Source organism: Pristiophorus japonicus, chromosome 5, assembly GCF_044704955.1.
Source record: "Pristiophorus japonicus isolate sPriJap1 chromosome 5, sPriJap1.hap1, whole genome shotgun sequence".
NCBI lineage: Eukaryota > Metazoa > Chordata > Chondrichthyes > Pristiophoridae > Pristiophorus > Pristiophorus japonicus.
The window spans coordinates 59,279,403-59,293,177 of record NC_091981.1 but is presented as its reverse complement, the minus strand read 5'-3'; the positions used below and the strand labels follow the sequence as shown (position 1 = coordinate 59,293,177).

The following is a 13,775-nucleotide window of genomic DNA, read 5'->3' as shown; positions in this document are numbered from 1 at the left end:
TGAATAGCCCTGTTTGCAGAGATGTTGCTTTTTTTGTCCATGAAAATGACTTGTGCCTCCCCAACGCATGCCTTCCTAAAGTTACGCTTAATATTATGAAAATGTCTTGAGTTTTTGTAAGTCATTTTAAAGAAAGAAGGATTTACATTTATATAACACCTTTCATGACCTCAGGATGTCCCAAAACACTTTACAGCCAATGAAGTGCTTTTTGAAATGTAGTCACTATTGTAATGTAGGAAATGCAGCAGCCAAGCACACACAGCAATGTGATAATGATGAGATAATGTTTTGAGGTGTTGACTGAGGGATAAATATTGGCCAGAACAATTACTCGGCTATTGTTACATCCTTAGCGCAGGTCATTTAAAAAAAACTGTAATGCATCTAAAAGCAAGTTCAACCAGTACTCGATTTCTGTTCGAAAAACATGCATGTGATGCAGCTTCGAGTATGCAACTTCTGAGGATATTATTTAAGCTTTAATGATTAACTGGAATGATGTTTTGTGTGGCAGATGACTCCCAAGTCGAAGAGGAAAAGTATCCACAGCAGAATGCTCCGCCCTGTTTCCCGAGCATTTGGTAAATGATTATCCAATGTGTTCAACTTATTTTCTTTGTAAAATCTGATCATTTCAACCCCAAGTTGATCATTGTTCCCAAATGCAGCTTTCTAAATATTTCTGTGTTGCTAAAAAAATGTAACTCTCAAAACAGTTGTTGGAAATGTTGCCAGAAAATAAGTATACGGTTAAAAAAAAATGCCTTGGCTAAAGTTGTGGTCATTTTCCCAAGTAATTTTAGGCCAAATATTGAGTTGACAACTTTTTGTAGTAATAGAGGGAGTCCCCTTTTTCTAGTGTAACTCAACTATTTTGTAACTACCTAAGTTTCAGATGGAAGAGAAGACAGATAAATTTATTTCTAACAAGTCACGCCACGGTCAATAAAGAATATTCTGTTATTACTTCCTGCTGGAAACTCTGAGGAACTGCTCATGGGTAAACACCGCCATCTTGTGGTTAATCGATGTGTGTGCAACTGATTCAAACAGATGGTGGACATTTTAATTTCTCAGATTTGAATCTTTAAAAAAAAAATCAAATATTTTGCAAACACAATTAGAAAATTACAGATTGCAACTTAAGGATGAATATTTTACATAGTTCTTTTTGAATGAAAAAGAAATTCTGATCAAGTATTTTAGGATATCCTCTCAAATAGTACTGCAGTTCGCTAAAAGCTAAACTTGCCAATTTGCAAGTTTATGGTTAGTAGATTATCACAATAAAATATAAATACATTTATTCAATTGCCCATATAGCATCTTGCAAAAATTTCATAGACTGAGAGAAAGTTATAATTCAGTTTGTTGCACATTATTTTATACCCAATAAAAGACGAAGAGAAATAAAACATCAAGATTTTCAGAATGCAGGTATTTATATTCCAAAATTAACTACTTGTAAATATATTGAGAACTATTTGGCTCAGTTTTCTCCTATTCTAGTATATTCAGCAAAAGGAATAGAATAAAAGTTCACGACCAATAATTGCAATGGGGAAGGATGAGATTCCTGCAACCTTTCCACAAAAAGAATTCTGCACCATCAATTGGAGGCGAAACCACCCGGAAATCACTCCATTCCTTTTAATGGATGGGATCTCAGTCAGATTGGGGATATTTTTAACCCAGAAAAGCGGGTGGGTTTGAGTCAGATGGGAAGTTAAAGTGTTAAAAGTATGAATCCTGACCAGAACCCTCCAACCTGCCAACTTCCGGTTTTAATGGAGGCGGAATGGGGCGAGGGGAGGCAGCCAGCCAACCCGCTCCCAGGAGGCAAGTCTCCCATTTAAATATAATGAGGTTGCCGTGCCTCTGATTTAACCTCCATTTTAAATTTAATTTCAGCTGGTCGGGTTTTGCAGGCCTCGTGAAACCTGCCAGTTAACATAAGGCAAGGGCTGCTGGAACCAGGAAGTAAGTGCCTTTATGCTTATCTACTGGACCGAACCCCTGCAATTAGGGAACCTCCCCTCCCCCAGAACAGGCCTCCGATTCCCCCCCCATGCTGTTCCGGCCCCCCAATCATGCTGCTCCTGGCTCACCCCTCCCCAATCATGCTGTTCCCGGCCCACCCCTCCCAAATCATGCTGTTCCCAGTTCCCCGATCATGTTGCTTCCGGCCTTCCAATCATCAGCCACTCCCGGCCCCCCAATGATAACACCTGGCCTACCGATATGATGCTTCAACCCTCCGATGGTCACCTCCCACCTCCCTGCTCCTCCAGCCTCCAAATCAACCGCTCATGGCCCTCTGATGCTCACCTGGCCTCCCTGCTCCTCTGGCACACCGATCATTGCTAGCTGCCCCATTCCAGCTCCTGCAGCTCTCCCGATTGTTGCCGGCTGTCCCTATCCTCCCACAGCTCCTCCGGACCACCCTGTGCTATCTCGAGTCTCTCCCCCCGCCCCCTCTCTGCAGCTGAGTGCCACAGGTCTACCCACCCGCAGCCAGCCAGTCTTTCAGTTTGGCTGGCTGCGGGTAGGAAACAGTGGTAACCTATGAAAATCAGGCCTTGCCTTTGGGAAACCCTCTCTCTCAGGTTTCCCGATTGCTTTGGAGTCCCCCCTCCCCACCCCTTTCTCACCATCCCACCCGCATCCCCATTAAAATTCAGTCCATTGTCTTCTTCCTGTATATGAAAGTTTAATGACAGCAGTTCTTTTTCTTAATTTCTTTTGCAATTTCTACTGTCTTCCCTGCATACTGAATTAACTAATGCATTTACATCATTGCATTGGATAGTTTTGCAAAAGGTTTCTGCAAAATTAATTATTGTTTTTACGTAGTTTTCCACCTCCAATGTCATCAACTTTCAGTCCAAGTACATTTCCTTGTGTGTTCAAATAACTCAAGGCCACATTTGGTTAATGCTGGGTGTTGAGGGGAGGTCCAGTACTTGGTATGGATCTTTCCAGTAGCCCACCCCCATTAGTCTAATTTGCATATCAACAGAAATTAGCAGAAGGACCTGTTCCAAATCAGCTGTTTTGTTGGAAGGACCAGAATAACTTACTTGAACCTTTACACAAAGGAGCTTCCAGTTATTTGACGATGCCTACTAGCAGTCCAAATCAGAAAGACAATTTGATTGGAAATGTTTCGGGAATGATTAAAGAAGTTAAGACACATTCCAAATTGTGTCCAAAAGGTGGGGGAAAAATGGAGGATTCCACAGGGTCAACATCACCTCCTCCATCACGAGACAAAAGCTAATGTTGGACCCATTTAAGACAGTGTTTCTTGCAACTTCATACTGTTTCCTGTGAAGATTGTTGTCTGTTTGCTCTTATTTCAGTCTGCAGGGTTAGCAGATATCATGATTTGCTGATAGCACAATCTTACTTTGCTTAGCGTTTGGGCAGTTTAATATAAGGCCATATATTACCAAGCCTGATGGGCCCAACAGCAAGTGTGCTACACTCTAATGTTGACTTCTGAACCTTCAGTTGTCTGTCCCTTGAGTTTCTTCAGCTAACTCTTGACTACTAGGCAGGCACTGGACCTTTTGGCTATAGAGTAAGGTCAACTCTCTGGCAATCATTCTCAAGCTTCTACTTAAAGTACTCGCTTAATTTTGACAAGATTTTTTTTATTTTGATTGTTTTTTTTTACACCTCCATATCGCACTTTTCCATCCTTACCTCATTCCCACCACTGCAGAAATTCTCACCATCGGCTCAAATTCCCCCAACCTAACTAACTCACTTACACTGGTGCAAATTAAATAGCCAGAATTGCAACTAAAAAGATATTCCAGAAAAATCAAGTTGCTCCAAAAAAAGCAGAGCAACTCCTGGGGAAATTTGGGCCCATATGTCTCTATCACCTCTATTACCAATTCCCACCCCCCATTGATCTTAAAACCTTTGTTCTTATTTTCAAGTCTCCATGACTTTGTCCCATCCTACCTCCTGCAACCTTCTCAGCTCCACATTGTAGTTAGCATCTTCCATTCTTCTGACTCTGGCCCACTATGCCGCACCTCCCTTATTGGTAGAGCTTTCAGCCATCACTCCCAACAGTCTCTTCTTAAACATTGCCACATCTCTCTCCACCTAATAATAATCTCTTCGCATCTTTGTCTTCTATGCACCTTTTATGACATCCCATTTCGCTTCCTAACTCCTACTGTGTGTCCATTTCTCTCTTCCCCTCTCCCTCAGGTAAAGTGTCTTGGAATCCTTCTTGCACTGTTGATAAATAATTGGATGCTGATATTGTGGTTATTTATTTGTAGAATATACCTCTATTTATTACCTACTACGGCCAGCAGTTAGACTTTGTTACTTTATGGTGAGGTTGCCTTACAGGCCAAAATGCACAAGAATTCCTGTCAACACTATCGACGAGGTACCTAACTAATCAGGTATAAATTATCTGAGTGTTTTCTAGTATAGTTTATAGAGGTTGAATGAATGAGGAGGATTCTTCGGTTACCAGCTTTAGGTATGGTTTTTCTCATTCGATGCAACTCAGCCTCCAAAGCCTGCAAAGCTCCACTCTACCTGTTTTTAGAATTCTTTCTGATCTAATGCAGTGAGTTTGGCATTTGGTGGGGCCGAAATTCCGGTTCCGGATAAGGCCCATTACTGCCGGTTTGCGGCGGCCATGCGGTGGAATCCAGTGACCGCCAATTTCTGGTCATGTGGCTGCCGCAAACGAAATTAAACAGGGTTTTTTTTCTGGCGGTCCCCATTTCCGCCCCGCCACTGTCGAGTGGCCATCAGTGTGTGCACCGCCGGGACCCTCATTCCGTCCATATTCAGGCCGAAAAATCGAATCCCCGCCGAGCGGTGCGCCCGACAGCTTTCTCTGTCGGTACACCTTCTATTCTCACTGTGAGCCCTGGCTGCGCAGTGACCATTAAAAGCAAGGGCCCAATGCCGCGGCCGCCATGTCAGCCGGACAATTGTGCCCCCAGGTTCGGCCGGGCTACCAACATGCAGCCTGGCACCCGCTTTTGGGTGCCAGGCCACTGGCCTGGCCAAAACCCTCACTGGTGGCCCAGTGGCCGATCCTGAATAATGGCCGATTATCTCCCCTTTAAAGCAGGGGCAATGATGTCACCACCGCTCCACTGCTGAGTGACAGCGGCGGAGAATCCGTCCCGTCTCCACTTCCGCCCCTCACCAGCATTTACTGCCACACTTCTTCCCCCATTACAACCGACTTCTGGTCCGCTCGGGAAAAAAAGGACAAAAATCTGAATATCGATCAAGAGTCGACCTCTTCTGAGACGGTAGTAAAAACACAGAAAATCACAAATGCGCCAGCTGATAGGTCTCAATTTCGGCCCCGGTCTATTTTAAACTTCAATAGATTTCCCTCTAGTGCATTTTCTTGTAAAAATTAATGGTATGGTTCAGAATGAGGCTGTTCTCTACAGCTAGGGTGGGGAAGATCACCTGACCAACATTGTATCGCAGTTAATTGTTGATGATTGGACAATGTCCCAGATATTTTTTTTACTTCATTTGGCAGGGCATTCCATTGATGTAGATGTTGAAATATATTTAAAGAATGAGGGTGACCATATCTATCATGGATCAGCTAACCCTTTGGTGTGATCTTTCTTATTCTTTGCCTGCTGAAGTCAAACTATATTTGAAGCTCCTTCCTACATTGCTTCCAGCTCTCTCTGACTTGGAGCTTCTGGCTCTTGTCTCTATTTTTTTTCCTTCATTCACCAATTTGGCTTCCCTCCTTCAAAAGAACTGTGATCCATTTACAAAGCAAGCCCATATATGCCTCAAGCGCCTTCTATGGTGCCAGTATGACGACATATTTTTAAGAGAAGGTATTGCTGTCCTTTGTCCCCAGATTTGTGTCTTGGCCCATTTGTTTCGATCGATGGTATGAGACGCGAGTGGGCGAGAGTAGACTGGCGAATGATACTTAAAGGGTTAACGGTGGATAGGCAATGGCAAACATTTATAGATCACATGGATGAACTTCAACAGTTGTACATCCTGTCTGGAGTAAAAATAAAACAGGGAAGATGGCTAACGAGGGAAATTAAGGATAGTGTTAGATCCAAGGAAGAGGCATATAAATTGGCCAGAAAAAGCAGCAAACCTGAGGACTGGGAGAAATTTAGAATTCAGCAGAGGAGGACAAAGGGTTTAATTAGGAGGGGGAAAATAGAGTATGAGAGGAAGCTTGCCGGGAACATAAAAATGGACTGCAAAAGCTTCTATAGATATGTGAAAAGAAAAAGATTAGTGCAGACAAACGTAGGTCCCTTGCAGTCGGACTCAGGTGAATTTATAAATGGGGAACAAAGAAATGGCAGACTAATTGAACAAATATTTTGGTTCTGACTTCACGAAGGAAGACACAAATGACCTTCCGGATGTACTAGGAGACCGAGGGTCTAGTGAGAAGGAGGAACTGAAGGAAATCCTTATTAGGCGGGAAATTGTGTTAGGGAAATTGATGGGATTGAAGGCCAATAAATCCCCAGGGCCTGATAGTCTGCAACCCAGAGTACTTAAGGAGGTGGCCCTAGAAATAGTGGATGCATTGGTGATCATTTTCCAACAGTCTATCGACTCTGGATCAGTTCCTATGGACAGGAGGGTAGCAAATGTAACACTTTTTTAAAAAGGAGGGAGAGAGAAAACGGGTAATTATAGACCAGTTAGCCTGACATCAGTAGTGGGGAAAATGTTGGAATCAATTATTAAAGATGAAATAGCAGCGCATTTGGAAAGCAGTGACGTAATCGGTCCAAGTCAGCATGGATTTGTGAAAGGGAAATCATGCTTGACAAATCTTCTGGAATTTTTTGAGGATGTAACTAGTAGAGTGGAGAAGGGAGAACCAGTGGATGTGGTGTATTTGAACTTTCAAAAGGCCTTTGACAAGGTCCCACATAAGAGATTGGTGTGCAAAATCAAAGCACAGGGTATTGGGGGTAATGTACTGGCGTGGATAGAGAATTGGTTGGCAGACAGGAAGCAGAGAGTAGGGATAAACAGGTGCTTTTCGGAATGGGAGGCAGTGACTAGTGGAGTGCCACAGAGCTCAGTGCTGGGACCCCAGCTCTTTACATTATACATTAATGATGTGGATGAAAGAATTCAGTGTAAGTTTGTAGATGACACTAAACTGGGTGGTGGTATGAGCTGTGAGGAGGATGCTAAGAGGCTGCAGGGTGACTTGGACAGGTTAGGTGAGTAGGCAAATGCATGGCAGATGCAGTATAATGTGGATAAATGCGAGGTTATCCACTTTGGGGGCAAAAACACGAAGGCAGAATATTATCTGAATGGTGGCAGATTAGGAAAAGGGGAGGTGCAATGAGACCTGGGTGTCATGGTTCATCGGTCATTCAAAGTTGGCATGCAGGTACAGCAGGCGGTGAAGAAGGCAAATGGCATGTTGGCCTTCATAGCTAGGGGATTTGCATATAGGAGCAGGGAGGTCTTAATGCAGTTGTACAGGGCCTTGGTGAGGCCTCACCTAGAATATTGTGTTCAGTTTTGGTCTCCTAATCTGAGGAAGGATGTTCTTGCTATTGAGGGAGTGCAGCGAAGGTTCATCAGACTGATTCCAGGGATGGCAGGACTGACATATGAGGAGAGACTGGATCAACTGGGCCTTTATACACTGGAGTTTAGAAGGATGAGAGGGGATCTAATAGAAACGTATAAGATTCTGATGGGATGGGACAGGTTAGATGCAGGAAGAATGTTCCCGATGTTGGGGAAGTCCAGAACCAGGGGACACAGTCTTAGGATAAGGGGTAGGCCATTTAGGAATGAGATGAGGAGGAACTTCTTCACTCAGAGAGTTGTTAACCTGTGCAATTCCCTGCCGCAGAGAGTCGTTGATGCCAGTTCATTGGATATGTTCAAGAGGGAATTAGATATGGCCCTTACGGCTAAAGGGATCAAGGGGCTATGGAGAGAAAGGGGTACTGAGGTGAATGATCAGCCATGATCATATTGAATGGTGGTGCAGGCTCGAAGGGTCGAATGGCCTACTCCTGCACCTATTTTCTATGTTTCTATGTATAAAAAATTAAACACTTCATAAATAAAACAAAATAAAATTGTATTAGTGTTCCTTCTTTAATTATAATGAATTCTGATAATGCAAATGCTCCTGTAGCCCTACATACTAATTTGTTAATTAAAGCTACAATTATTTTTCTGCTGATGCGTGTTCAGTCAATCACTAATTTTATTATAGATAATTATATTATAGAGTACTAATGGGGTACTGCTATTGGCGGCTACATTCTCTAAATTTGATCAATATTCCTATTAAATATTTGAGAGTCCCAGTAATCCCAATTTTTTGTACAGAGATGGAGTTTGACCTAGATAAGGCACTGGAGGAGATCCCGGTCCATTTTGATGAGTCAGCTCCTGCTTCAAGCATTTACAGCAAGCACGAAAGGTCATCACGGCCCAGCAGTATGATGACTGAGCTACCCTCAGAAGAAGTAAAGAAACTGGAGCATTATACAAAATCCAGACCCAAGAGGAACAAAAAGCTACCACCAAGCAAGACGGCTGTAAGTCTTTTGTGCTCAAAGAACCATTGTTTATTTATATTACGCTGTATTTTCCATTTCTTTTTCTTCTTTATTCAATGTATGGAGCCTAGTACCGTAGATGGATGTGTCTGATATCAGCATGGTGGAACTCTTGCATGTGATCATTAATAAGAATGTATATTAGCAGGGCAGTATTTTTTAGCTGAGAAGTACATCAGGATCTCTATGTTTCTTTATGGAAAGCATTTTTAACTACAGAATAATACCCTCCATTGAATGTGGTTTTTTTTATTCGTTCCTGGGATTTGGGCATCACTGGCATTTATTGCCCATCCCTAATTGTCTTTGAGAAGGTGGTAATGTGTTGCAATTACATCCGAAAAGAATGGCTTCAAGGTAACTAAAGCAATTGGAATATTAGTCGTAGCTTGTAGAAATGCATCTTAAATCAGTAGTCACTTTCTAGATCTTAAAGGTTTCTATTTTTGGGAACCTTATGCTGTGGAATCAGTGTCCAAGCTGGAGTTTCCACTGACCTAAACAAGATTAGAGGTATAGTTTGAAGGAAAGCCTGCTCACAATCACCATTATCCTCATTTAGTTAATGGATGGAAACATTTCTGGGATCCTATAAACTAAAGAATGCATTGTGATAAAGTTTATGCTGTCCTCTGTGTGCAGCACTTTTAGTTAGTGGTTCTGTATCTTGTTTCAAGTTCTAGTTAGACATTAAACTTGTTGCACACTGTGATCACCCCAACAGAATGGGCCAACAGGGCTTTCCTTGCAGCATTTCCTTCCCTTAGTTTCACTTACATTACCTAGAGAAAAGTAACAGTGGAGAGTTTAGAAAAAAATCTGTTTATTTGGACTTGTTATTCAATCTCTGTGTACAAATGATAAATTAGCATATAAATCCGGGAAGACAAAACCACAAGACAGTTTGGGTAATTGTGAAAGAGTTCAGCCACCTCATTGGGCCCAAGTTTCATGAGGTGTGCCGACGTTCTAGAATAAAAAGGGCGCTGAAAACTTACGCTTCTCAGGACGTCTTCGGGCTTGATGCAGTGCAGCACAAAGGGTGGGGGGGGCGGAGACAGGCTCGGCGCTGGAAACAGTGCAGGGACCACTGCACATGCGCGCTAGAGTGTGCGCGCATGCACAATAGCTCCTGGCAGCCCGAATCTCTGCGACACTCTGCAGGTTGTGTGGGAGAGGCCCGGAGCACGCCATCCCTATCCCAGGCTGAGTGGCCTGCCGCACAGGCCGGCTGCTGCCTTCCCGCGCTGAGGGCTACAAGAGGGGAAGAGTTTTGATGGGGGAGAGTTTTGCTTCGACGGGGGGGTGGGGTGGGGGGGGGGGGGGGAGAGTTTTGATCGGGGGGAAAAGTTTTGATCTGGCGGGGTGGGGGGGGGGGGGCGGGGGAGGCGGGGGAAGAGTTTTGATCTGGCGGGGGGAGCGGAGAAAAGAATCTTCAAAGATTTTCCAGTACTTTAATATCTAGCTATCTTTACTAAAAATATACTCAGTTTCATCAGGTTGATGGCACCTACACCCTGTCCAGTCTCGCTGCTTGGGATTTTAAAAAAAAACTAGCATTCCTATCATAACACTGTCATTTTGATGATGGTTCTTTATTGTTAAAAGTGAAGTGTTTAATGCTTTGGAAAACCCCCTAACTTCCCTTCCTCTCCCTATCTCTGGCTATCTGCACCTGATTTCTAAAGTGTTCGCAAGGTTTTTCTGAGCGTACAAAAGTGGACACATACGCTGGCCTAACTTAGTTTGGAGTAACTTTTCGCTATCTAAGCTTGCTTAAATAGCCAAAACAGGCGTAAGTGGCTGGTAACGCCCCCTTTTGGAAAAAAAAACTGAACTAAAAAGAAACTGAACTAACTCACTGAAACTGGAGCAAACTAAATGTCGAGAATTGCAATTTTTAGGATACTCCAAAAAAAAAACTAGGTGCTCCAAAAAAATAGGAGCAACTCCTGTGGAAACTTGGGCCCAAATTAAGACTGAATTCTGGAACTGCTCTATGGTCTTTCCTGTTTTGCAATTTGCAACAGCTTGTGAGAAAGATGTTCATAAATGGCTTTCCATAGTTTAATCATGTTTATCAGTGATTCTGTGATTAATAGTATTTTTGCAATCTCTTTCCAAGTTGCCTTTTTTTTCTTTCATCGGTGTTGATTCCTTATTTCTGAACTATTTATTTTTATTTTCCACATTAATACACCTCCAATTAAAATTACATATGTTTAGAGACTGCAGTCTGTTTGCTGACCATACCTTGTCACAAGCACAGACCGTTGCTTCAGGTAGCCATGAGAAAGGCAATATCATTTAAGGGATCCCCAGGCAGAATTCTCCAAAGAAACTTCCACCTCTTCCAAGGGTACATCACCCAGTATCAAATAGACAATTGAGTCCTCTAAGAAAGAAGAATAATCAAAATCTCTGCTGATGACCATAAAGACTTCGCACAACCTAGCTAATCATAATACCAGTATTACTATCTGCTACAGCTTTTTGTGGATCTTACTTTTTGTGTACATAAAGATCTTGTAACCATATATAGCCCACTCACTGATTTAGCCATGTGTATTTGGCACACTTCTTCAAAAGGTTAGACACTCTCATATGATAAAATTGGCAAAAGCATCAGTTAGGACAAGTCTGGCAGGTGCTTAGTGTCTGACATTGCCAGTCCTAGACTGGCTTCAGTTGGGTCAAATAAACATTATAAGTCTCACTTGGTCACTTATCTCTTTGAAACCTCAAGGTCTGTTAGGTATGACTATATTTTGTCCAATTTGAAATTTGGTCTTCATGTCCTTGCAAATTTTGCTTGGAAGAAACTATCCTCTTAGCCTTCTGGACGGCAAGGTTTTACACTCTTTCACTTCTTTCCCACAACCCCATTTCCACCAGCACCTGCCAAATTTAAAACTATAGGACAGTAATAGTACGGGACATCAACTATCCTAATATTAACTGGGAAAAAATTAATATGAAGGGTATAGAGGGTGCGGAATTCCTAAAATGCATTCAAGAGAACTTTTTTAGCCAGAATGTAGCAAGCCCAACACGGGAGGGAGCGGTTCTGGATTTAGTTTTAGGGAATGAAGCTAGGCAGGTGGAAGGGATATCAGTGGGAGAGCATCATAGGTGGTCCCTCGAACGAGGATGACTTGCTTCTACATGAGTTCACAGATGTTTCAATGAAGGACCCGATGTTCCAGTCTTGAACTCCAATTGAAGGGGTGAAATATGCATGTGCGTGGATTTTTTTAATGTGTGGTGACCATTGCACGTCAGCCACCACATGGGCTTGACAGTGGCAAGGGTTAACCAGGACGACTGGAGACCTGCTTTGCTGCACGGACCTAGTGTGCCCCTGGGCCCTCGGCTCTTCTGGGCCCCGTACCCTCATTCGCCGCACCTCCGCTACGATTTCTCGCCGCTCCTCCGCCACAAAAACACTCGCCGCACCCCCGCCATGATCTCCCACTGCACCGAACATTCACAGAACCTCCGCCACGATCTCTCATCGCTCCTCCGCCCCGATCACTCATCGCAAGTTCGCCACGACGTTCCCACTCCTCTGCTCGACCAGGGCCCAGCCGATGTTCCTGCCCATGCTTCAAACAGCGACCTGGGTGCTGATGACTTCACCCAGTTGCCCACCTCAAAGCCGTCGCACATTTGTGTCAGCTCACGCTGGAATCTTCAGTGGCATGCTCCAGCTCTATTTATAGCCCAACCTGCGGAGATGTTCTCACACAGGTCGGGGTGGCCCACGATGTCCTAGAGCCCACCGCTCCAGCTCCAGTAGGAGAGCATTTAGATGCTATTGACCATAATTCAATTAGATTTAAGGTCGTTGTGGAAAAGGACAAGGATAGACCAGGAATAAAAGTTCTAAATTGGGGAAAAGCCAACTTTGCTAAGCTAAGAGGTGATTTAGCCATAGTGGACTGGAAACAGCTACTTGAAGATAAATCAGTGTCAGAGCAGTGAAGAGGCATTCAAGGAGGAGATCCGGAGGGTTCAGACCAAATAGATGCCCTTAAAGAAAAAGTGTGGGACTAACAAATCTAGAGCTCCCTGGATGTCTAGGGACATACAGGGTAGGATAAAGAAAAAAAGGGAGGCTTCTGACAGATACCGAGGGCGAAATACTGCAGAATCTCTGGAGTATAGAAAGTGCAGGGGTGAAATTAAAATGGATATTAGGAAAGCAAAGAGAGAGTATGAAAAATTCTTGGCAAGTAAAATCAAGGAAAACCCAAAGATGTTTTATAAATATATTAAGAGCAAGAGGATAACTAAAGAAAGGATAGGGCCTACTAGTGACCATGAGGATAATCTGTGTGTGGAGGCGGAGGATGCAGGTATGGTTCTTAATGAATACCATGCGTCTGTTTTCACAAAAGAGAGGGGAAATGCAGACACTGCTATCGAGGAGGAGTGTGAACTATTAGGTGAAATAAACATAGTGAGAGAGGAGGTATTAAGGGGTTTAGCAGCTTTGAAAGTGGATAAGTCCCCAGGCCCGGTTGAAATGTATCCCAGGCTGTTAAGCAAAGCAAAAGGGGAAAAAGCAGAGGCTTTGACCATCATTTTCCAATTCTCTCTGGCTTCAGGTGTGGTGCCAAAGGACTGGAGGACTGCTAATGTGGTACCATTCTTTAAGAAGGAGAAAGGGGTAGACGAGTAATTACAGGCCAGTCTGCCGAACCTTAGTGGTGGGAAAATTATTGGAAAAAGTCCTGAAGGACAGGATAAATCTTCACTCAGAAAGACATGGATTAATCAAGGACAGTCAGCACGGATTTGTTAAGGGAGGGTCATAATTGACTAACTTGATTGAATTTTTCAAGGAGGTAACCAGGAGAGTTGATGAGGGCAGTGCGTATGATGTAGTGTATATGGATTTTAGCAAAGCTTTTGATAAGGTCCCACATGGCAGACTGGTCATGAAAGTAAAAGCCCATGGGATCCAGAGCAAAGTGGCAAATTGGATCCAAAATTGGCTCAGAGGCAGGAAGTAAATGGTAATATTTGATTGATTTTGTGACTGGAAGGGTGTTTCCAGTGGGGTTCCGCAGAGCTCAGTACTAGGTCCCTTGCTTTTTGTGATATACATCACTGATCTAGACTTGAATATAGGGGGTATGATTAAGAAGTTTGCAG

General features: G+C 43.3%; 1 protein-coding gene across 5 annotated transcripts in view; it reads left to right on the top strand.

Moving 5' to 3' along the window:
* LOC139264358 (F-actin-uncapping protein LRRC16A-like) overlaps positions 1-13,775 on the top strand; it is a 554,868-nt gene that overhangs the window by 489,398 nt on the left and 51,695 nt on the right. For 4 of the 5 annotated variants that reach the window (XM_070880668.1, XM_070880667.1, XM_070880666.1 and 1 more), the window contains 2 exons: positions 518-584; positions 8,383-8,594. The exons of the other annotated variant lie outside the window; for it this stretch is intronic. In XM_070880668.1, the coding sequence (XP_070736769.1) occupies positions 518-584; positions 8,383-8,594 (279 nt within the window). The remainder of the gene's footprint in view (positions 1-517; positions 585-8,382; positions 8,595-13,775) is intronic. 5 annotated transcript variants of the gene reach the window in all.